At 41.9% G+C, this 24218-nt stretch overlaps 12 protein-coding genes across 12 annotated transcripts; 8 read left to right on the forward strand and 4 right to left on the reverse strand.

The window, feature by feature from the left end:
• Positions 1-789: 789 nt before the first annotated feature.
• TOT_010000505 (choline kinase) lies at positions 790-2180 on the forward strand (the record flags this gene model as incomplete). Its single annotated transcript, XM_009691048.1, has 2 exons — positions 790-1925; positions 2075-2180. The coding sequence occupies 2 exons, from the start codon at positions 790-792 to the stop codon at positions 2178-2180; spliced, it is 1242 nt and encodes a 413-aa protein (XP_009689343.1).
• Positions 2181-2500: 320 nt separating this feature from the next.
• On the forward strand, positions 2501-3628 carry TOT_010000506 (choline kinase; the record flags this gene model as incomplete). Its single annotated transcript, XM_009691049.1, has 1 exon — positions 2501-3628. The coding sequence occupies one exon, from the start codon at positions 2501-2503 to the stop codon at positions 3626-3628; it is 1128 nt and encodes a 375-aa protein (XP_009689344.1).
• Positions 3629-5077: 1449 nt separating this feature from the next.
• TOT_010001269 (conserved hypothetical protein) lies at positions 5078-6820 on the forward strand (the record flags this gene model as incomplete). The annotated part of the gene is made up of 2 exons (XM_009691050.1): positions 5078-5934; positions 6118-6820. The coding sequence occupies 2 exons, from the start codon at positions 5078-5080 to the stop codon at positions 6818-6820; spliced, it is 1560 nt and encodes a 519-aa protein (XP_009689345.1).
• Positions 6821-7114: 294 nt separating this feature from the next.
• On the reverse strand, positions 7115-8569 carry TOT_010000508 (transcription elongation factor; the record flags this gene model as incomplete). Its single annotated transcript, XM_009691051.1, has 3 exons — positions 7115-7695; positions 7984-8278; positions 8486-8569. The coding sequence occupies 3 exons, from the start codon at positions 8567-8569 to the stop codon at positions 7115-7117; spliced, it is 960 nt and encodes a 319-aa protein (XP_009689346.1).
• Positions 8570-8869: 300 nt separating this feature from the next.
• TOT_010000509 (conserved hypothetical protein) lies at positions 8870-10817 on the forward strand (the record flags this gene model as incomplete). The annotated part of the gene is made up of 3 exons (XM_009691052.1): positions 8870-9087; positions 9223-9397; positions 9588-10817. 3 exons carry the CDS (start codon positions 8870-8872, stop codon positions 10815-10817), a joined length of 1623 nt encoding a protein of 540 aa, XP_009689347.1.
• Positions 10818-11015: 198 nt separating this feature from the next.
• Positions 11016-11910, forward strand: TOT_010000510 (hypothetical protein; the record flags this gene model as incomplete). The annotated part of the gene is made up of 2 exons (XM_009691053.1): positions 11016-11045; positions 11551-11910. The coding sequence occupies 2 exons, from the start codon at positions 11016-11018 to the stop codon at positions 11908-11910; spliced, it is 390 nt and encodes a 129-aa protein (XP_009689348.1).
• Positions 11911-12103: 193 nt separating this feature from the next.
• On the reverse strand, positions 12104-12996 carry TOT_010000511 (uncharacterized protein; the record flags this gene model as incomplete). Its single annotated transcript, XM_009691054.1, has 4 exons — positions 12104-12370; positions 12494-12658; positions 12765-12827; positions 12949-12996. The coding sequence occupies 4 exons, from the start codon at positions 12994-12996 to the stop codon at positions 12104-12106; spliced, it is 543 nt and encodes a 180-aa protein (XP_009689349.1).
• Positions 12997-13097: 101 nt separating this feature from the next.
• On the forward strand, positions 13098-17326 carry TOT_010000512 (conserved hypothetical protein; the record flags this gene model as incomplete). Its single annotated transcript, XM_009691055.1, has 6 exons — positions 13098-13293; positions 13460-13762; positions 13836-15120; positions 15565-15965; positions 16167-16821; positions 17128-17326. The coding sequence occupies 6 exons, from the start codon at positions 13098-13100 to the stop codon at positions 17324-17326; spliced, it is 3039 nt and encodes a 1012-aa protein (XP_009689350.1).
• A 151-nt stretch (positions 17327-17477) lies between these two features.
• TOT_010000513 (hypothetical protein) lies at positions 17478-17594 on the reverse strand (the record flags this gene model as incomplete). The annotated part of the gene is made up of 1 exon (XM_009691056.1): positions 17478-17594. The coding sequence occupies one exon, from the start codon at positions 17592-17594 to the stop codon at positions 17478-17480; it is 117 nt and encodes a 38-aa protein (XP_009689351.1).
• A 185-nt stretch (positions 17595-17779) lies between these two features.
• On the forward strand, positions 17780-18901 carry TOT_010000514 (uncharacterized protein; the record flags this gene model as incomplete). Its single annotated transcript, XM_009691057.1, has 1 exon — positions 17780-18901. One exon carries the CDS (start codon positions 17780-17782, stop codon positions 18899-18901), a length of 1122 nt encoding a protein of 373 aa, XP_009689352.1.
• Positions 18902-18910: 9 nt separating this feature from the next.
• TOT_010000515 (hypothetical protein) lies at positions 18911-19024 on the reverse strand (the record flags this gene model as incomplete). The annotated part of the gene is made up of 1 exon (XM_009691058.1): positions 18911-19024. The coding sequence occupies one exon, from the start codon at positions 19022-19024 to the stop codon at positions 18911-18913; it is 114 nt and encodes a 37-aa protein (XP_009689353.1).
• Positions 19025-19530: 506 nt separating this feature from the next.
• On the forward strand, positions 19531-23878 carry TOT_010000516 (uncharacterized protein; the record flags this gene model as incomplete). The annotated part of the gene is made up of 4 exons (XM_009691059.1): positions 19531-21743; positions 21943-23264; positions 23382-23791; positions 23855-23878. The coding sequence occupies 4 exons, from the start codon at positions 19531-19533 to the stop codon at positions 23876-23878; spliced, it is 3969 nt and encodes a 1322-aa protein (XP_009689354.1).
• Between the last annotated feature and the right edge of the window lie 340 nt (positions 23879-24218).

Genomic DNA, 24218 nt, shown 5'->3' on the forward strand with positions numbered 1-24218 from the left:
TTGTTTAAGTGAACAGCAATGGTTCGTGAAAAATCTAGGACCAGCAACTGACAAATATGTGTAAAAGAAATTAACAACAATGTACAGATGCAATGAACTGTTTAATTGATGGATTCTAATCGTAAATGTGTTGATACAAATATATGTGTAAGCATCTGAGTGAAATGAAGCCCATCTTAGAATAAATGACAGAGATAAGTGGCGAATAGGGTGTAGTAGCACAAGGAACAATTTTGAAAACGTTCTAAGAAAAAAATCAAAAAATGATAATGTGCGTAAAAAAAAGTATCGGTTTATGAAAAGGCAAGATGGGGAGTGAAAATCAAATTTATAAAAAATAATTTAGTGTATTCTATAAATTGAATAAGGAAATAATTATACGTAACCAGGTAAATAACAAAAGGGTGTAAATTTAATAAAATAGTAAACCAGCTAGTAAAACATCTCGCCCTGTACGTTCAGTTGTTTTTTTGCCTCTTGATTGAATTTGCCATATATAAGCGGTAAAAAACACGTAAATTTATCATAAAATAAATTTGACAGTAGGTTAAGTAAAAATAACTTCTAACCTGAGTTTTTTAAAGTGTATCATAGTCTATGTGAGAATCTAAGTGATTGCATAGGTTCCCGCTTCTCTAATATAAAATAAATATCAGTATATCTAGGAAAATAAAAGTGTTTACATAGAGTACTTTTGTGGTCCTCAAGTAAAATTAGTAAAAAACAAGATTTGTTAATATAAAGTTGAACTACTGGCCGCTTAAACTCAAAATTATATAAATTAGTAAAATGGCAGGAACAGTGGACAAAAAAGTCTTTGACGAAGATGTGTACAAAAATGTTATGGTGTCGGATTCGTCCAGAGCCGTAAACTACATGGAAGAGGTCGAAAGCCCGGACGAATTAAAAAATTTGTGTAGAAATAATATACCCTTCTGGAATGAAGTTAAAAATGAGGAGATCGAACTAAGATCGATTACAATTTCGCTGACGAACAAGGTGTACATGGTACAGCTTAAGAATCCCGATAGCGGCTCCAGAAGACTTAACAAGGTTCTTCTGAGGATAATTTCTGACGAAAAAAGTGTTTTATACGACATAGATCACCAAAATCAGGTGTGCAAACTGCTTGGAGATTTCGGATTCTGTCCTAAAATGGTAGAAAACTTCCCAGGTGGCCGGATTGAGGAGTGGATTGAGGGGTTTGTGCTTCACTCGAGTTCATTATTTAATTTGTCAGTTTTGACGAGTGTGGCCACGCTGTTGGCCAAGTTCCATAAGACGATAACAACTGTTGCGCCCAAGGAGTGGGACCGTAGTCCGTCGCTGTTGAGTAAGATGGAGGAGTGGTTGCCGGAGTGCAGGAGAATAAACGAGAGTCTCAAGTTGGAGTTGGACATGGACAAGATGGAGTCTTATTTCCACGACTACAAGAGTTATTTGGAGGATTATTTGAGTAAGTTGGACATGCCCGAGTACAACGACTTTCCTGGAACCAACGGAGACGAGAGTGAGAGGAGCAAGTTGACTGATGAGGAGCTGAAGAGGCAGGGAAGCAACTACGCCAACAGAGTGCTCTTCTGCCACAACGACCTGCACCTCAAAAACCTAATAGCAACCTACGACGGACTAACACTAATCGACTTCGAATACAGCTCATTCAACTACGTAGGAGCAGATATAGGCTTCTTTTTCGTGGAAAGCAACTTCGACTACGATTGCCAGGAGTATCCCTTCTTCAAGATGGACAGGTCGTTCGAGTTGTCCTACGACCTGAAGGTTATGTTCGCGAGCGTGTACCTCTCGGAGTCTCTCCGTTCCAACGTCTTGCCCGACAGAACTGACATTATCGACCCCTTTCTGAACTCGATTGAACTGTTTTCAATGGGAACACTGTTGTTCTGGGCCTACTGGGGAATCATTATGTAAGTTTTTAGTTATCTTTACACATAGTCGCAAAGAGGCAAATATTAAATAGTTATCGCCCAGTGGTATTATTTATAGCTATTGCATGCGAGATTCCATACAATACGTACTCTTGAAGACCTATATATTTCTAACGAATGTGTTGTAGGTTGTCGTTGAATGATATAAATTCAAAATTCGACTACAAACAATATAGTCAGCTTAAGTTTGAACTTTTTGCTGAAAAGTTTGCAGAATTTAAAAGCGCAATGTAATGTGTATTTGTTAACAGTATGTGCTATTAAGGGTTTATAAATGGGGAGTTGAGGATGAAAATAATAACATAATAGAATAGAATGGTATCAGATTTTATGTTTCAAAATAATGAAAATTTATATTTCATAATGCTCGAATTTTAAAGTGATAAATTTGTCAATCTCTAGGCAACGGAAATGTTCATTGTCTGTAATTTTTAATATTTAATTCATTTAACAGCTATTTAGTGTAATAAATATGTTGCTTATCTTATTTGATACAATTATATTTGAAAATAAAAGTTGGTATTAACCATTTTAAAAAGAATAAGTTACCCACAATGAGTCCCATTAATTATACAAATGAAGAGGTAAATAGTTTTTCTCCACCCTTGAAATGTTGTGAAAGCACAGTCAAATACCTTAAAAAGGTGGATTCTAAACATTTGAAGGTACTGTGTAAGAAGTATGTGCCATTTTGGGAAGACTTGGAAGAAGAGGAAATAGAATTAAGCACAATAACTCTGTGCAAAAATTCGGTGTATATAGCGTCTCTACCTAAACCAGATTACAGATCCAAGAGGTTGAAAAAAGTACTAATTAGAGTAATACCAGAAGAGAAGAGAGTGTTGTACGACATCGATTATCATAACGAGGTATCCACGCTGTTAGGCAACAACAATTTTGGGCCAAAGATAATATCCATCTTCCCAGGTGGCCGGATTGAGGAGTGGATTGAGGGGTTTGTGCTTCACTCGAGTTCATTATTTAATTTGTCAGTTTTGACGAGTGTGGCCACGCTGTTGGCCAAGTTCCATAAGACGATAACAACTGTTGCGCCCAAGGAGTGGGACCGTAGTCCGTCGCTGTTGAGTAAGATGGAGGAGTGGTTGCCGGAGTGCAGGAGAATAAACGAGAGTCTCAAGTTGGAGTTGGACATGGACAAGATGGAGTCTTATTTCCACGACTACAAGAGTTATTTGGAGGATTATTTGAGTAAGTTGGACATGCCCGAGTACAACGACTTTCCTGGAACCAACGGAGACGAGAGTGAGAGGAGCAAGTTGACTGATGAGGAGCTGAAGAGGCAGGGAAGCAACTACGCCAACAGAGTGCTCTTCTGCCACAACGACCTGCACCTCAAAAACCTAATAGCAACCTACGACGGACTAACACTAATCGACTTCGAATACAGCTCATTCAACTACGTAGGAGCAGATATAGGCTATTTCTTCTCCACATCATCGCTCAATTTTGACTACGACTTAAACGAATATATAAAATATGATAAAACTTGCGAACTTTCGTATGATTTAAAAGCGAATTTTGCGAGTGTATACTTATCGGAATCACTTGGAGAAACAGTTCTTCCCAGTAGAAAGGACATAATAGAACCATTCTTGGACTCGGTGGAAGTGTATCTGCTGGGAACAATACTGTTTTGGGCCATGTGGCCAATACTCATGTAAGTTGTGAAATAATATTTGTCTTTAGTGTAGCCTAATATTATTAAAGAAAAGTATCCAAGTTAAATATTATTTTAGGAGATCGCTACATGATTCCACGGTAAGTTTTAACCATGTGGACTGTACCAGGAAAAGATTGGAGCTATTTAAGGAAAAATTTGATGAGTACAAGAAAAAAGTAAAAGTAATAATGTGATGATTTCAATGTTATATTGGTTATAGAACCATATTAGTAGTTGAATTCTGATTAAGTAAACAATTACAGAATAATTGTAATTAAAAAGAAAGAGAGTGTACACATTTAAAAATATAGTTGATTTATATAATTTAAAATATATGTTGGTAAAATATACATTAAAACAAAGCCGATGTGATGAGAAATTAATATAAAAAAGTATAATCAATGCACCATAAATTAGGAGATTATTATGAACGTAAAGATGTAAAAACACTGTTAAATATGTAAATTATTTGTAATATAAACCCATAGTTTGTATTCATGTGATTTTAAATGGGAGCTTATAGGACATATATTGTAAATAATACTGTGTATAATAGGACAAATGTGTAAATTAAATTTAAAATACGAGAGAGAAATTTTATGGAAAGATACATGAATTCAGAGTTATAAGTGTAACATAAAAGTATATTTGATATTCATCGTGTAAAATAGGGATAAAAATGAGGATTAGAAGAATACTTAGGAAGATATGTATGTTCCTAGTTGGAGTTAACCTGATTCAGCCGCTAAGATTGTTTTTGGACTCTTCGAACTACATGTTTGAAAGGTTCAAAGTGCCCCTGGAGGAGACTGCGGGGTACTTGAGCAGAGGGAACCTGCTGATGGCAATACTGAGCGGAGTTGGAACCATGATGGTGTGCTTCTACCTGACGATACTGTCCTCGAAACTCGGAATAAACCACTTAAACAAGCTGCTGACTATCATCACGAACTGGATAGTGCTGGTGTTCGACCTGATGATACTTATCATATTCACAATCGGAGGCCAGGGCGGCTACTTCAAGGTGTTCTTTTGGGTAGTGGTGGTTTCCACAGTCGTCTTCGGAATGAACGAGGCATTCCTGCTGATAGTGGACCCAGTGAACATACCCTTTTTCCTGCTGGGAGTCTCGTGCTCGGCGTTCCAGGTGGTGATGTACCAGATGATATACGTGGCCTGCGGAACCGGCGAGTCAGTAAACAACTTCAAGATCGTGCTGGGACAGATCATCATATCCTTCACTATCTCGGTTCTCGTAGTGGGACTGTGCAACTACAGTTACGGAGGAAAGACGCTCTTCAACATGGTGGGAATACATAGACTATGCGACTTCATACTGGACAACTCGTCGAAGAGGCTGTTCGATTACTACAGACAAGTGAGCAAGTATAAAAAGTTCCTAAACGAGGAAATAATAAGTGAAATTAAGAACCTGGAATATGAAATAATACTGCGGTTCAACATAAAGACGAACTACAGAATAACAAACATAATACAAGCGGTCAACAAGGGCAGGAATACGGATACGAAGGCCGCCAGCAGCCATGGTGATAATAGCAGAGGTAGCAACAGCAACGCTAACGCCAGCGGCAACAACAGGGGTAGCAGTAACAGCGACAACAATAATGGCAGGAACAGCAACGCTAGCGGCAGCGGCAATAATAATGAACTTCCCGAGGAGTCGAGGGACGAAAAGGTCAAGATCGGAGTGAAGGTAACGAGTCTCAGGTACGAGAACATGATGCAGGGACTTGAGATATACAGACACGAGGTAGAAAAGGACGTGAAGCTGAGCAGAATCAAGGGTGAGTTCACTGACATTGACGTGAACCTGTTCCACTTCAAGTACGCCGACGTTTACACCAAGGACAAGCTGACGCTGATAAACGTAGTCACGGTCCAGTTCTCATCAAACAACGACCTTGCGAACAACATTGACACCAGTTTCGCAAACTCGGACCCGAGTGAAGTGAGCGGCAAGAACGGGAATCATAACAGCAACCATAAGGACAGTCACAAGAACAAGTACAGGGACTTGCAGAGTGAAAAGGAGGCTGGGGAGCTGGGCGTGTACGAGATGAACTACTACTTCTTCGTCGTGCACGACAGAATGTACCAGTACAAACCGTCGGAGAACGAGTGGGTGCACCCAGTGGAACTGCTTCTGTCACTCGTAAGCTTACACCGGAGGTCGCTGCAGAACATGAACCTAAACAACTCAGTGGGCCTGTGCAGAAGGGTCAACAAGGCGATGCGCAGGTTCTACTACAACGTTCTCTGCTGGAAGAAGAACAAGAGGGTGGACGAGTACGACCACTACACTGACTTCAACTATAACTACGACGACGAGCTCGGCATGGGCGGCAACCAGGCAAACGCAGCTGGAGCCCAAAACACCCGTGGACAGCGCGCTCATCACGGCGCTGGTGCCGGCTCTCCTGCGGCCAACGGCAACGTCGCTGGCCATGGTGACAATGAACTCGCCAATAGCCCCAACGCGCATGCCGCGAGTCCCAAGCACATGATGATCCACAACGCCGCTGAGGAGGAGCTGTACAACCACCTCAGAGGCAAGCTCGTGATGCTGTTTCTCAACAACAAGCTGAGGTGGGCCTTAAAGGGAGCAGTGCTTCCGCTTACGCTGAACTTCGTGACGATGCTGAGCCTGTTCATGAGCTTCCCGATGATGGGCGTCTACGACGCCCTGGAGCCGGGCACCGCTATCAGGTTCGAGATGGTGATAAAGATTGTCTCCGTCATCCCGGGCGTGCTCATCTGCGTCATCTGCAGCGTCGGCTTCCTCAGGAACCTGTCGATGCAGAAGCCGTGGCACCGCGCGCACAAATACGTGTACCTTTCGTACCTCACGTACATCGTCGTCTGCTTCGCCACGCTCGTGGTCACGAAGAAGAACGACGACATCGTCTCCAACAACGCCTTCGTGCTCGTCATGAGCCTCGTAATCGTCGTCACCTTCCAGATTAACACCATCACCTCCTTCACGAGCGTGATGTTTCAGAAGTCCTCCAAGCTCGACTACTTGACTCTGACCTACCTGGACAACAACATTAAGACCAACGTGCAGCTGATGAGCTTCAACCTGTTCCTGTTCCACCTCGTGAGGCTCCTCTACCTTGCCGTTTACAAAAACTACACAAACAGGCTCTTCAAGTTACTCTACTGGGTAATCTAATGCCATCTATTTTGTTTGTGCTTTTTACTTATTGCGGCCCTAAATGCTTGATATCTAGTTAACACTGTCCCCTAGTCTAAGTTTAGTTATACGTCATCCACGTGATCATTATATTCTGTTATTACCCTAAGTGGGCTACCATCATATTTACCTAAAACAGCACTTTGCCATGATGTATGCAAGTTATTGTATTAGCTATCTGCTTACAAAGTTACATAAAGTGCGAATACTATGTTACTGAGCACAGCAACGTGTGCATGAACGATTACAATATTTTACAGCCGTGGCTTCGCCTTAGAACCTCCAGCGGTTCTTGCAGTTTAGGCACGTCACGAAGGTCGTCATGGGCTCGTCTGAGGACCGCGTCTGCAGCTGATAGTACGTCGTCTGTCTCGAGTTACACTTTCCGCACTTGAACTGCCCCTTGCTCTTCTGGTTCAGGAATATGTTCTTGATTGCCCAGTCGGACTGGCATGCCTCCAGCGACTGTTCCAGGATCACGCTCCTTTGCATTTTTTTTTCGTCCGAGGCCATCTGTAGTGAACTCATTGTCACCAGCTCCGACACTGGTATTGCTCCCGAGTACACCTTGTAGTTGAAGAATGTGTTTTTGATGTCCTTGAAGTTAAAGGAGATGCACTTAAGCTGCAGGTTGTACTCCTTCTGCGCGTTCTTGTTGACCACGTAGTGGTCGTACAGGGCGTTTTCGATTTCGTACACCAGCGCGTTTAACTTGTTCAATTCCGGCCCGAAGTCCTGGCCTACCAGGAAGCATCTGAACAGGTACCTCAGCGCCTTGTCTCTGACCACTTCGCTATGAACGGGCCCTGAGTAGGCTGGCAGGTCCAACTCTTCTTCCTTGCTGTCCTCCCTGGCTGCGTACCCTGTGACTCCAGAGGCCAGACTCGCGTTTGGTGCCGAGTCATCCCTCTTCAGGCCTCCGGGCGTGCTCAGACTGTCCATCGAGTGCTCACTGGGGCTCAGGTTTGCGTCAGAGGCGCCAGCCAAGTTTGATGCTGAGGCTAATCCCGCTGAGTCACTTAACTCCGTGGAATTACTATCGTACAAGCTCGCTGCGTCTAGTTTGGCTTGCGGCTCCCGCTCCCGGTCCCTGCTAGCACCGGATAAGCCCTGACTGCTAGTATCAAAACTTTTATTTAAACTGTCACTGAAACTTGGAATATTGGACTCAGAGACCGAAGCCTTTTCCTTCCTAGTGGTGGAATCGGCGCCATCAGCCGTCTTCTGCCTCTTCGTGGCGTTAGTTGCGTTCACTGATCTCAACTGACTCTTCCACCTCTCAATGATGCACGTTATCTTACTGGACGAGTCTTTGCAGTGGTTCTCCAGTGATTTTGACAGCTTTGTTAGCGACGTTCCGATCCTCGTAGTCTGAAGCACCTCCCGGTCAACCTTTAGTGACTCCAGTGCTTCCAAACACGCGTCGAAATCACTTTTCTAAATTATTATTAGTGTATCAGTCTATTTTCAGTATTAATTCAGTATTTATAATGGTCTAGCTAGTGTTTATTTGTACTATACTGAATGTCGTAAATCATTCATATTAAATCTACTCAATGGTCAGTCGTTATTTAACATATGAATACACATTTGATGCAAATTTGTGAATCGTGGCTTAATTAGTATAAATTTAATAAAAGGTACCAGAGAATCGGTAAAAGCGCCTTTAGAAAGAGTACTTGAGAGATTATCAATTCTCTGTTTTAAAACTAACACATCCGCAACCATTAAATTATAAGTACATGATACAGAAATAAAAATTATGTCCTCGAAAACTTTGATATACTGAATCTGGAGGAATTTAAGTTATTTGCGAAATTAAAGGTTACGGAAAACCAAATTCTCGAAAAAAAACTTTTTCAAGTGGATTAACTACTGTTTTATTATAACATTCTAGTTTACAAATGGAGAGTTAACCAGTACTGAATTTTATAAAATAATAGACTGGAAGCAAACGTAAAATTTAAGGTAATCTGGGGATAAGGTATACAAATTGTGTGATAACCGTCATTATTTACATTATGAAAAATGGATATAATACCACAGGACCTTACAGTGGAAATATTGTCAATATTTGGTGTTTTGGGATCGGCCTGGATAGTATCAAATCTTTTGAGTTCGAATGAGAGAAGCTTATTCGACCGAATATTTAAGCGCTATAATAAAATCGACAATATTTACCAGCTTCTGCCGATACTACAGAAGAATTCTAAGAGGCTATTTTTGTTCTTCAGTGATTTAACAACGTAAGTGCAAAGTCAAACCCGTCCAGGATTCCATAGTTAAAACTAGTAATATGCTTACCTAGGCAACGCTTCTTCCGAAGTAGCGAAAATTTGGAGATAAATGAACTAATTATTTTACTAATATAACCTATTTAGGTCACTTAAATCAGTTTTGTCCGCAAACGACGCCGGCATCACTAAGGAAATGGTTGAGGGCATATTATCGCACGAGTACTATAAAAATAAAATAATAGAAGTTCAAAACGAAGTATTTAAGGAATTTAATGTTGATTACAAGGAGGTGGAAGAGGCAACGAAGAGGTTTTCACAGGTAAAATTGGTACATATAGATGAGTAGCTATTGTTGACAGAAAAAACTCTATGTACTGATATTGTGTGTTAAAATAGATAATTTAGATAGAATTTTGATTAAAAAATAGTATGAGTGATTTAAATTGTGTGTTACATGAGAGACAGGATATGTGATTGTGTTGGTGTGCCCAGAATAAATGAATGTATAGGACGATCAAGTGGAGTTCTACGTGTCCGGCGTAATGAGAATGTACGATTCAGTCTTGAATTGTACATACCCACAGTGCCCAGGAGTTGAGCCTAACAGAGAGATCACGCAAGCCAAGTACTTTGAAATACTGGAAAAGGTGACAATCACGGAGACGAAAAAGTGGATACAAAAGCAACCAGGAAACGTAGGAAATTGGGGTCCAGTAGGAACAGAAGAAGAAGTGGAAGGAGGCAAAACAATAAACAGATTCACAAGCGATGCGAACACAAGGTTGAACACAGAAAACAGCGTCGCAGATAGAAGCTCGACGGAGAGCGCAAGTAGTAACATAAAGGCAGACACAATCAGCAACAGTGGTAAGCACAGCGTCACCACCGAAGGAAGTAACACAGCATATGCGATGCGAAGAAATGCGAGTGAGACCAGTAGCAGAGAAAGAAGTAACAGCAGAGCAAGCCTGCTGAGAAAGAGCAGGAAGGGTGGAGGCAGCAGTGGAGTTGGCGGAACCACAAGTGGCAACGGAATCGACGTGGAAGAAGAAATGAAGAACAGCAAGGAGCTGCAGAACATAATAATGAAGGAGCTGGCGAAGTACGGATACGACAACTACCTGGACGCACTGGTGGCACTGAAGACAGCGGAAAACCACTTCTACTACTTCCCGAACTTCAACGCGTCAAAGATGGCAATCACAGCGAAGGTGAAGAAAGTGTACAGCTCTAACGACGTGCAAAAGGTGTCGAGGCACGAACTGGAGCTGATACTGGAGACGAGCGAAGAGGACACTCTGGTGGCAGTGCTGCTCTTCGACGACCTAATCGACGAAAGGGCGTTCAACAAGCTGGTGACGGTGAGCACAAGCGAGAGACCAATAGATGAGCTAAACAGGCAGTTTGGGCTGAAGTACCAGACGAAATCGAACGGAACAAGCAACGGAGTGGCATCTGGAACGAGCGGAGGTGAGGGAGCAAGTGTAGGAGAAGGAAGAAGTGAGAGTAGCAGCACAGCCAGCAAGGTGTTGAGTTACGTAATGAATGCAGCAGCGAGTAGGGAAGGGGAGGCAACAAAAGTAAACGAAGGAGAAGGCGAAGAACCGAGGACTAATAAGAATAAAGTGGTCACAGTGTGGTTATTCAAAGAAGAATTCATAACATCAACGAAAATGCAAACGTACCCAGCACTGGTGATATTTAATTCGGGCTCAATGGAGGAGATAAGGAGCATATAAGATGAATATGTATTAAATGTACGTGTATATGTTACGAAGTTGACGCAATAGAGGCAAAATGAAGGAAAATCAGGGAGGCCTCGAGATTCTTGTGTGAAGTTGGTGGTGACCACACAGGCACAATAGTGCTACACCATTAGTTAATTATTTGTATAAAAACAACATCACCAAAGCATAACATAAATTTTCTAAACACTAATGTGCGCCTCAGTTAACAGAAATAAGCCGGTAAGTTGATCTACAGAACCCCCATCTACATGTGTCGTTGCTCGATCACTAAAGCCGAAACTGGAGGTCCAAGCAGGGACCAAGGGCAGCATCGACCATAGCTTTGAGGGTCAGCGAGGCTGTACGCAGCTGGAAGGCGGTTGAACGAGCAGTACCCGGGGAAACACATTTTAGCATATTTACAAGTTCTATCGCTGAAATTAGACCGGTAACAGAGAAGATAGGTCTAATACAGTATTTAAAACCCGCAACATGCTGAGCACAATACCGTAAATAGAGATACCAACAGTACCTACACACCATAATTAGCCGCTATTGGCTACGGTAGTACCCTGTAGTATTGCCCCCTTGTTACGGACGAAACAGCTAAAATAGATATTTAAAAATTTAATTCTAGCTAAAAGTCCCGCATATACCAGGGTTTCGGTGATGAAGAGATCAGCCACACACATAGTAGGATGGGTTTAGTAGCCCGACCTCTTCAGTCGACTAACGCAATTTTTAGGTACAGAAGCGTCCTGGAAGCGCAATAAATTCCTCTAGAAGGTCAAGCATCGCTTCTTCAGCAAGATCTGCCAAATCAGCAAGGTCGAATCGCGCCGAAGAGCTACATAAATTGCTCAACGAGCGCCAGAGACCAATCGCAAACTTCCAGGTACCCACAGTTGAACACAAGAAGGACCTCCATGCTCCTCACTTATCAGCAAAGACACACCTGGCCTCAAAACCACATTCTGCTGCCAAGCCCACGGAGAACAAGAAAACTGAGGAAAAGGACAAGAAGTCGATTAAGAAGGTGAAGAAGTCCGAGGGAAAAGGTTTTTTCCACAGACTCTTCCACTCATTTAAGAACATATTTGCATGAATCACCCACTACTGATACCTCATTCGGTGCTGTTATTGATTTTTATACTTTAAGTTACGAATAATGTTACATTAACGCTTCCGCTACTCAAGTAAATAAATCTGTTTATCCACCTAACTATTTATGTGTGAGTAGGTATTAGGTTAATGAGGCTGCGGCGAGTTTGCAGCACAAGTGGTGGCACAAGCATCAGCTAAATGAGCTGCAACAACTCAGTAGTCAGCTTAGATAGGCAGTGGGCAGCGGACAGAGGGTGTTCGGAGATGCAAATCACCTCGTCGACGTTCTCAGTAGTGCCCTTGGAATGGTCACTCGACGTTGTTCCCACGTGGACGACCAGAGTGCGATTGAAGTCATAACTTGACAGAAAACGCGATAATTTGACCAGCTTGCCAGTCGTTGAGAAACCAACAGAATAGCTATTGGCAGGAAGGACGGATTCCAGCTTATTGGGAATCATCTGCAGAAATAGTTATCAGTGTGTAGGGGCAGAAGTGTATGAGTAGGAGATAATGAGCCACTACCGGTGAGTCCACCAGTAATGGGAATAATAACAGTGCGTAAATATAGCGTGACTGCCAACCTTCATTAAAATATTGCCACTATTGGCAGACTTGATTTTACGATTCTTTACCAGCGTATCCATTAGATTGGTGAACAAATCTAAAGTACGAGGCACTGAAAGAGAAGGGTTGATTTCAATTAACTCATTGGACTTAGTTCGAACATATACACGGAGATTGGAATCCTAAAATGAGATATGAAGTATGTAGTGAATACAGAGATATAAGGCAGCTAAACACTGTAGGTAACAAATATAAGGAGTAGAATAGATAGTATATGTTTATAAATACCTTATTAAGAGGCGAATCGTGTAAAACCAGTAAACATTGGTGTAAAATATCCAATCTAGAATCCTAAAAACAAATATATGATCTATAAGAGTGAATGATAATTTTAAGCATAGTATCAAAATAATAATGCTAAATAATAATTTATGTGTGTAAATAGTATGGTATTGGTAAAAATTGAGACTACCGGAGCAAAAGAGGTATCGCAGTCCTCAAGAACTACATAGACCCTCATATCAGTGTATAGTTATCACAATATTTATCATGAAATAAGTTTTATGAATAATTCATAATGTTTGCGATTTAAATTTAGTAAATTTAATAAAAGTAACTAAAATGTCCAATGTTGTGGACCTTCTCACATCGCTACTGGAGCAAGTAACACCATCCAAAAATCACACATCAGATCAGTGGTCAAACCTAATATCAGAACTCAAAAACAACTTAAAGGAGTCCAGAGCCTCGATCACAAACGCCACGGATCCACTCACAGAGTCACTCTCCACAATACTAAGCGCGTTGCAGTCGAGCAGTAAGTGTTTAGCCAAAAATACACAGTAAAATACGATAATTGACAAAATAATTAGTATGTGTACAAAATTATGAGGATAATTTGGTGTTATAGTGGTAAATTATAGTATTTATGATATTATAAGAACAGGCGTTGGAAACTTGACAAATAATATAAAAATTATTAGGATCGTCAGGAAGTAGTGAAAGCAGCACGGATGAAAATAAGCCAGAAGCATCACAAAGTCGCCAGGAATACATAAAAAAAACAAAAACGACTCATAAATCGGAAGGAGAACAGAGTGGATCTGCTGGCAAGGAGAGGGAGCATTTACCAGAATCTGAACTCCACAACACGCAAAAGAGGAAATACTCACTGACGTCGGTATTTAAAACATTTTTCGGCAAAGGGAAAATCGGAGAGTCGAGAGATGGCGACCACTCTAACGAAGACACAAGCGCCAGTGAAGGTGCCGGGAAAATAATTATGGGTAACTGATATATGAATAAAACGCATATAATAGAATATAATACGTAGCTGCTTTAACTAATTGGTTAATTTAGGGCTTGAACGGAAGACTAAGCCGCTAAAAAAGGCTATGAAAAGGTTGAGAACGAGCTCATTAAGCAATTATACGAAAGAATTGTACCCGTTTGGATCCTTGAACTTACCTAAGAGAGGAGAGGCTGACGTTCCATGGGAGTATAGAGATGAAAATGCTATGGAAGAGGTATCGGGAAGAGTGCCACCGCTGAATTTTAAACTGCTTATGCCACACGAACACGTGACAACACCAGAATCATCAGTAAATTCGCCGGGAAGCTCGTTTAAGAAGGCAAAAACGGAAACAGCGGCCGATAAGGAGTTTGATATTGCTAAAATTATTAGTGCAATTAGCAGTAGAGGCCACAGCAATGTGGTAGAGGATGAGGATGATAATAAGATTGGTACTGAAGGAACTAGTGGTATTGATGACGCTATTGAGGTGGATTACAATGTTGCAGGCACAGAAGGCAGTATGCTATTATATGAAAATAACCGTGAAGTCGGCGAAGGTGTCAGTGCAGAGGGAGTGGTAGGTGCTATTGAGGGTGTTGGAGTAGCACCGGATTCTGTAGCGTTATCAACAACCGATGTTGCTAAGAAGCATGTGCCAGAAGTAGTAGGAGATGGAGTAGCAGCGGGAACAAGCGGAGGTGAGGGAGCAAGTGTAGGAGATGGTGGGAGTGGTGCGCAGAAGGATGGCGACGGAGATAGATACGGACTGATTGTGGGTGTTGGTGATAGAGGGGTAGTGGCATTGAATGAGGGGAGCACTGGTACAACTGCCATTGCCGAAACCGTAGCCACTAACCTGCCTGGCTTGGAAATTAAATACGATAGTAAGGTGGAAGCCACTCCCGCAGGCACTGCGAGTGGTGGTCCTGTTGCCGATGCAAAAAGGCAACGTGAATTCAAGGAATGCCCCAGAGAATTCATTAATAAAATGAGGGAAAGTAAAGAGCACGTGTACACACCACTGAAAGAAATAAACAATAGCACAAATAAAGTAAATTTATACTTGGTGGCAACAGAAATGATTAAGTCGAAGCTGTTTATATTTAAAAGGAAAATGTACGTGTTCAACTACAATGCAGTGGACCCGAGCGTGTATTTTAATCAATCGTACGTGAATCCAGAAGTCGATTACTCAATACAGATACTGGCGCCAATAGATGGAGTGCACCATCACATTAATTTCGGCGATATACTGAGGCTAAAGAGAGTAGACGCGCACGTGAAGCACGAAAAGGGGAAGAAGTACGTAAACATACTGATACCAGATAAGTGTAATCCGACAGTGAGAGCGTGGAGATTTAACAGTTTGGATGATGGCAGTTTAAGTTCAAATGGGCGGCCAGTCACCTCTGGAAATAGTTCCCTACCCTCTACTGATAACATTAGTAGTAGTGGTAATAGTAATAGTAGTGGAAGTATTGGTGGTGGTAATATTGTTACTAGTACTGGTAATGGTAATAGTAACGTAACGGCTGGTACAGGTAATAGTAGAGGTAACAACAACAGTATTAGTGGTAGTCCTAGTGCGAGTGGCACTACCAATGCAGGTACTAGTGGTACTACCAATGTGATAAGCCACGGCACTACTCGGAGTGACGGTACTAGTAATATTGGTGGTAGTAGTAGCAGTAACACAAGTAGTAGTAGCCGCAGTGGTAGTAGTAGTAGCAGTAACACAAGTAGTAGTAGCCGCAGTGGTAGTAGTAGTAGTAGTAACGGTACTGGGAGTGGTAGCTCTGTAACACTGGTTGGCGCAAGACCGATGGGAGAAGTGGCAGATAACGCTGAGGTTGCAGAAGGAAATGAAACCCTTAGCGTTGGAGGTGAAAGCCATACGTCCTGCAGTGATGATGTTGTGTTAGTGGAAGAAAGATTGGTCATCGATGGTAATATGGCAAATGTTAGAAGGAGGAGTGGTGATAGAAGAGAATTTGAAGACAATTATGTTGGTAATAGTAGTAACACAAATGAATATAGCGATGCTAACACCACTAGTAGTATTCGTGAAGACAGTGGTAGTGGAGATATTACTGGAACAAGTGATGGAATTACAGATAACACTGGAGCTAACAGTGGTGATTTAGGTACCAGTGAAGTTAGTGTAGATGGTACAGATAGCGCCACTACAGCTATTAGTACCACTAATTCTACTAGTGCTAGTACCACTGCCACTAATACTGCAACTAATACTACTACTACTAATGCCAATGTAGCTCCTAATACTACTAGTACTACTACTACTGATAGTGTTACCACGACTAATACTGCCACTAATACTAATGCCAATGTAGCTGCTACTACTACTAATACTGTTACCACGACTAGCGCCGCTGTAGCTACTACTGCTAATGCCGCTGCCCCTACGAATACTGCTAATACTGGCGGTAGTAGTACTGGTAGTACCACCTCTGTTAATACGTGTAGTACGACGGAGGTAACTCATGCGGGTGCAAAAGATGTGGACTCAGATAACTTTGAGCTGTGGAAAAGAAACGCAATAACAGTTATTGGAAGTGATAAATTGAGCTACACAATGAAGGACTATAACATACTTATGTACATGAAGGAGTACGCGAAGAGGTTGGACCCAGTGAAGGTGTTCAGAAGGCCAGATTTGCTGAGAAAATTGTCGGAAGCAAACTCGGAAAATTTGGATTTCATAGTAAAGGTGCACAACGTATCGAAGGATTACACCTTCATAGTGTCAGACGCAACAGCAAAGGCACTGGTGGTGGAGTTGGACCCAATGCTGATAGAAAACGTTTTCAGAAGTTATAACCCAGTGAAGAAGGGAGATTGGATAAAACTAAGGTCATTCTACAAAGCAGAAGGGTGCTCGTCGCTGACACTGAGGCCGTCCTCATTCGCATGTATAACAAGGCTGCCGCCAATGTCACAAAAGGTGGTGGGAGATGAGCAGGCAAGGTCGTCGGAAAAAAACGTAAATAGAGCAAACAGTAGTAAGGTAAACGGACTATCAGGATCAAAAAAGTAAGTCTTGGTGAGAGTGTAAAAATGTCACAAAGGCTAGTTGAGCTGCCACTATTAACGCTGGTTGCATAGTTATTTCCATTGCCATTGGCATAGTTATTTCCATTGCCATTGACATAGTTATTTCTACTGCCAGTGGTATTAGTAGTAGTAATGGCTGCCAAAACGTACTCTAGCAACAGTGGTAATGGTATTTATGTGTATACTAGGTGTTGACAGATAGATAGTAACACTGTTGTACCAGATGTAATTAATAGATTAACACCAACAGAGTATTAATGATACCTAAGACTGATGCTTGTTTAGGGAAAATGGAAGGACTCGTACAGTAAATCTGGAAGTGTGGACGCGCACATCGTGCCTCAACAACAGCTTCCCGAAGAGAATTAAAAAGTCACAGAGTTTCATTGAAAAACTACTCAGTACGCAACACACAGTGACCTTCCAAAAGGCGTCCCCAGAGCCAGAAAAAGTCGAAAAGGAAGAAGGGGAAATATCACAATAGATAAATAAAGTTGCCATCAATAAGTATATTGGTAGATATGTCCGTGACTACAATATTGAGAATTTATTGCAGGAAATAAGAAAGTTGGACAAAGTGGGACTGGCATCAGTAGATGAGATTTAAAACGAATAAATTTAGTTTAGAGAGTCATTTACAGTAGTTGGATAATATAAAAGGCAATTATATGTGTAATAATGCTGTAATTGAAGTAGGTTGGGGCGTTTTTAAGAGAGTAAGAGGAAGGTAGAGTTGGAATAGAAATAGGCATAATAAAAATAATAGGGAAGTGTATAGCACATATGCCAAATATCATTAATCAAAATCGGATTTGGAAGTGATAAGTGTATGCAAAAAGAGGGAAGAATAAAAGAAAATAAAAAAATAGTTGAAATGGACACCCCATGGCATCCGAAAAATAAAAAACCGAGCAATATGTCAATGAGATAGCTATGGATGCACACGATAATAGCTTTAAAATATTTCCTTGTATATATATTGTGTTTTTACTCACGGAATCTTGCACAATCTCGACATCCCGGGGGATATGGTGGCAGATATAGAGGTGCCCATGAGGTAGATAGGTTTAACTACCTCAAAGGAGACTTTGAAGTCACCTCAGTCAACCTCGATGTGACGACTAGTACTAATAAAATCCATTACAGATACGATACGGCAAACGATGAGCACGTTTACACTGCCAGAAGGCCGTATCTAATCTATAAGGTTAGAGACAATTATGAGGTTTTCTGGGTATGCAATGACGGAAACTACGCGATGAGGGTGGTCCTCACGCGAAATGAAGATGACGAGGAGGTAATAAGACTGATATATCCAACCGATTTCCCGGAAAGTAGACAGGATCAGAGCCCAGAGCCGAAACCGGCTCCCAAACCACGTGGGCAAACGCGAAGAGATAAACTGTACCCGTACTTGACAGTACTAAATTTAAGAAACAGACATTGTACACAATTAATAGAATACGAGTATGATCAGGCGAAAAACACACACACATTCACAGCAGTATCGCCGTACCGCTTTGGCATTATAACGAAGGGTACTGCCATTGAGTGGGAGGCGAAAACGCCAGAGTTCCCAGATAAAGTCTTCATTTTTCCCGACGGCATCCGAGGGTACATAATGAGGCTGTTCTTCCCGCCTCACGCCATGGAGCGCGGATTTCCTCCAATGGTCCCTGTTGCGCCTGAGAAAATTTCAGCGCCAGTTGATGGAAAGCCTCCAAAACCTAAATTAAAAGCCCATGTCGAGCTCAACGTAGAACACAGAAGGTCAACGGACATGTTCGATTTCATTGAGGTCAAGGATAAAATGACTTTCTGGAAGAAAACGTACCACTACACAGCCAAGGAGGATTACAAGTTCAACGAAGTTAGGGAGAACATGATCACGTTGTGGAAGGCCAAGTCTGACGAGGTAGCAGACAAGGTTAGCTTTACTAGGGTAATTTACGGATACGACGAGATTGTGATTCACATTGTCAACGGGCCCAAGGTGAAATTCCTGAGGACCAGCAACCCTTTGTCTGTAGGAGACTGGCGCGAGGACCACACCTTCTAGTGCCCCTTGTTAAGACCATGCCTGAGTTTTAATGTGTCTGCCTAATTTCTTAAGGCAGACTCCGGTCTGAATCATAGGAGCTTCAATCCCTTTCACGACCCCTGTAAAATAGATGTAAAGCATGTAAATGTAGTTTTAACTTCAAAATTTACTTAAGTACTTTTTATCTCTCAATATTTTTAGATGTATCCGGGTAGAGCGCAAACTAGTTACTAGTGAGTTGTGTCCTTAAATGCATACTTTTCCTACTACATACCTAAATAAGGGTCTAAATACGGTGTTTAATACCTATATGTCTTCTCATATAGGACAATGGGTAAAAACAAAAGTTTAAACCTATTCCATGCGATGCTTGGTTAACTTAATGGAAAATTGGATAAAAAATGTGTAAACTGGGTCTTTTGAGTAAAAATAATGAAAAGGAATTAAATGCGTACATAAATTAATAGATATTTACATAAAATTAACGACAATTTTCAGGTATACTCATCAATTAACTTGAATGGCCTATTGAGTCAAGTATTCATGAGCTAGCTGGATCGACTGAATAGCTAAATCAACTAATTTCATTGAATTTACATTTACGCTAATGTAAACATTATATATTTACTATTTAGTAGCAGAACAAGATGAATATATTTATTTTGTTGTCCGTTTTAATATTAGTTAATATTAACTCAATAGCCTGTGTTGGATCTGAGACCGATGGTCAGACTCAAACATCGATAGAAGTGGATTTGAAGAATATCAAGAGCGAAGACTTCGATATCGTTAAACTGATAGGCCAAATTGGCGAAGCTTACGAAATTAAGCTGGAGAGTTACAAGCTGACGCCCAAAACGACGAAAAAGATTAACAAGCTTACGTTTGGAAATGTAGATGTTTGGGACACGGAAGTGTCGACCGAGTGCTCGAACATTACAATCTACAGCCAGGGCAGAGTTTTCTTCGTAATAAAGACGCCAAAGGGAGGAGTGGTGAACTATGTTTATCTGATGGTGAGAAACAACTCAGCGATGTTCATAGGAGCACTGAACCTGCTGTATATGATAAACTACGATACGCTGAAGCTTATCACGGGAAACCCCCAGACCCTGAATATCTCGAACGAATACGACGCGCTGTACTTCGTGCACAGATATAAGCAAAGAGGAGACCTGAGGTATGAGACGTACGACTTAAACCACGGCGAGGAATTCGTGGAAGTGAAGGACGACGTGGAGACAATATGGAAGCTGAAAGCAGGCTACAGGTCAGCCTGCAGAAAGGTGAGAATTTTTAAACAGAGAATGGCAGTATTGGACAAGGTCACGGGCATAAGCCACATGGATATGGTGACGACGTACGTGTCACTGATAATGGCCTACGACGGAGCAATGCATTTCAGGTTCGATTTCGACACAGACAAGTGGGTGAGCATAAGCAGCTCGGACTTCGGAAGTGGCATAGAGCACTTCATAACGAATAAGATGAACGACTTCGCCCAGGGAGAAGAAAGCAGTACTGACGTAGTGGAGCCTGAAGAGGGAGAAGGCTCTGCGGAAAACCAGGCTAAAATCCTGAACGTGTTTAGAAGACATAAGAGCATGCGGTACGAAAGTTTGAACCTGGTTGCACTGAGAGTGGTCAACGTGTCCTTTATCAGCCGAGTAAGCATTGACAGAATTGTGTACAACGATAAAACGCTGCTTCAAATAAACTCGGCGGAGTTTGAGGTCAATCTCGTTTCAACCCAGGACGAGTGGCACTACGTGGAAGTGATAATAAGGTCGGACAGTGACTTGACGAAAAATGAAGTCTACAAAGACGTGGAGTTGGTGAGGGTGACCAAGGACGTCTACACGGCCTACTTTCAAGTGTCCTACAAAGAGGAAAAGTCATCAAACATCTCAAGGAACAGGTTCATTGACATAGCCATGAGGGAAATACAGAACTCAGATAGGCATAGTCTAATCAAATACAAGAACGTCTATGAGCTAGAGGGAGGCCTGGAAACAACGGACCTTAGCAAGGAGATTAAGCTGGAAATTGACCCAGATTATGGCAAAAAGAAGCCGCTGGTTGGGGCTGGTTTACCTGTTAGGAGCCCCGGTAGTAGACCGCCGGATCCGAGTGGTGCTGGTAGTACACCTCCTCGTGATGGTGATGACCCCGCTACTAGACCGCCAGATGCGAGTGGTGCTGGTAGTACACCTCCTCGTGATGGTGATGACCCCGCTACTAGACCGCCAGATGCGAGTGGTGCTGGTAGTAAACCTCCTGGTGGTGGTGATAACCCCGGTAGTAGACCGCCGGATGCAAGTCTTCCTCAAGATGGGAGTAAACTCCCCCCTCGTACTACTCCTGGTAGTAACCCTGGTAGTACTCCGGGTAGTAACCCTGGTAGTACTCCGGGTAGTAACCCTGATAGTAGACCGCCAGATCCGAGTCTTCCTCAAAATGGGAGTAAAATCCCTCCTGGTAATACACCTGGTAGTAACCCTGGTGATCCTACTAAACCGGAAGATGTTAAACCAGACAGTATTAAAACAGGTGGCGGTAACCCAGATGGAGTTAAAGTCCCGCCTGTTAGTAGCTCTGGTGGCAATGGCATTAAACAGCCTGCTAGTAAGCCTGTCGGAACAAATCTCCCACCTTCAACCACTGGAACAGGAACAGGCAGTGGAACCACTAATGAATTGGGAACAGGGACAAAACAGTCAACAGATGGTGGATCAAGCACAAGTGTCGATGGTGAAAGAAGTAAGGATATGGAGGAGGACGAAGAAGACGAAGATGGTGAAAAGTCAGGGTTCATGTCAATCACCTCGAGGCTGTCGATACTAATTATCATCACATCAATGTTAATATAAAGAGAATTCATTAAAATAGATAATGATCTAGGTAGATGCGTGAAAATAGCATGGTTCCGTAGAGTTTATAAGTGTGTACGTTCTGTGATAAATTAGAAACGAAAAAGATGACACATAATGGCTAGCCATAAATAATAAAGAAATTTTTTAACACAAAGGCCAAAAAATGAAAAGTGTTAAATGTGTAAGGATATTGTTGATAGTTTGGGGAATTGGCATGCTTAAACTGAATGGACACTGCGCCCCGACGGAAGAACAAAAGGAAATCGGAAGATCAAGACTGGTGGAAGTGGACCTGAAAAACATATACAAAGGAGACCTGGAAGTATCAGTGGATAATTACAGAAGCGATGTGAGGAAAATAAGTCCAAGAAACAAAAAAGTAATCAGCGTAGTGAAAGTGGACGAGGATATCATCTGGAAAAGAAGCGGAAATTCAAGATGCGTTAACATGCTGCTGTTCCTAACGTCAAAAGATGAGATGATAGTGATACTGAACACAAGGTCAGACGGACAGAAGCAGTACGTAAACATAGTGTACAACCCAAGAGCAAGGGAAGAAGAGGAAGAAGAAGGAATAAGCGCGGAAAATAGAGGAAAGAGAGTAACATATGTTGGACTATTGCCACTAATAATAAAGATGAACGAGGAGGTAGGAGCAATGAAAATGTACAAAAGTGAAACGATAGGAATGGAGTTGAACATAAAGGATAAGTTCGACAAGTGGTACTACAAGTACGAAATGAACAGTTATATAGCAGTGAGAAGGAAGAACATGCCAGTGCTCAACTATCAGAAGTACGAGCCGAACGAAAAGGAGCTCTTCGTTAAAATAACAAACGACCAAAGAGCAATATGGCTAGTTAACCCGAGCATGGAAAACAGACGCAACTTCTGCAGAAGGGTGGAAGTGTACCTGAAGGAGAGCAGGCATAAGCTGATGAGACTGACAATGGTAGAAGGGACAAGAGAGTATTTCAAGTACAGTTTCATAACGAGCAGGTGGACCAAGAGTGACGAAAAACAGTTTGAAGAGGCAATGGAGTACCTGGGATTCAACGAGGTGCTTATCAGGGGGAAGGAGAGAAGGGAAAGTGAGTTGCCAAAGGGCAGTGAGGGCGAGAGAGAGGAGTATAAAAGAGGAGATCATGACAAAATAGAAGCTGAAATGACAAGAAGAATGTATGCCAATGTTGGTATTGGTATTGGCTTGGCAAGTGGAGAGAGAAAAGGATACGCACAGAGAGCAGCAGTTGGAGAAAGGGTGACTGAGGAACAAGGTGACGACGAGGGAGTGTATGAATCTTACGAAGGAGTAAATGTCGGAAGTAGTAAATGGGAAGAACAAGCAGGCGCATCTGGTAAATGGGAAGAACAAATGGGCGCATCTGGTAAATGGGAAGAACAAATGGGCGAGGTGGCAGAAAGATGTAAAGAAAGGACAGGGGTTAAGGCAAAAAAATCGGAAGAACCAGGAGGTGAGTCAGGTAGAAAGTGGAAAGCACAAACAAGTGTGTATAGCAAATCGTACGAACAGCAGGTAAATAAGAAGAAAAGAGATGATAAAGAAGGAGAAGAAGAAGAAGAAGAGGAAGTTACAATGCCAATTTTGAACATATGGGACATAGACGAGGAGAATTTCTACTTCATAAGAAGGAAAATGTCCCTGCTGAGAATAGTGACGATAGTACCAAAGGGGAAAGTTAAGGTGGGAAGGCTGTACTTCAACGACTACGACTACAGAAACATCAACTCGGCGGACTTTAAAATCGACTTCATAAAGTGGAAAAACACATTCCACATAACGGAGACGACGGTAAGGTACGGAGACAGAAACAACTACCACGCGCACTACCTGGATAAGGAAAGAGGAGAGCACGTGTGGAAAAAGTATACGCAAGATGAGTTCTATCGGAAAATGGTGGAGGAAATAAGCTACTTCGACGTCGACGGAGTGGTAAGGCGTCACCACTTCGGACTCTTGGACGACCTGAGTGAGATAGCAAACGAGCCGAATTATAAGAGGCTATTAAACTCAGTATGAAGTAAGGAACGGAGGCTGAGGAAACAAAAATGGCAAGAACAATGTGTGTTTGTATAGGTGTATTTGGTATTTGATAAGTGAGTGTTCGGTATTTAATAAGTGTTTGGTATTTAATAACGGAGTGTGTCTGTACATATAGACAATATGTTATAACTGAGTGTATTTGGTATTTAATAACGGAGTGTGTCTGTACATATAGACAATATGTTATAACTGAGTGTATTTGGTATTTAATAACGGAGTGTGTCTGTACATATAGACAATATGTTATAACTGAGTGTATTTGGTATTTAATAACGGAGTGTTTGGTAAATACACGTAGTTAATTCGGGGATGACTAAAATATAGTCAGAGTAGCATTAATGAGTGCTTTGGCCACTAGTTGTGTAAAATGGGTAGTGGATGAATGATAGAAAGTGGT

This window comes from Theileria orientalis, chromosome 1 (genome assembly GCF_000740895.1).
Source record: "Theileria orientalis strain Shintoku DNA, chromosome 1, complete genome".
NCBI lineage: Eukaryota > Apicomplexa > Aconoidasida > Piroplasmida > Theileriidae > Theileria > Theileria orientalis.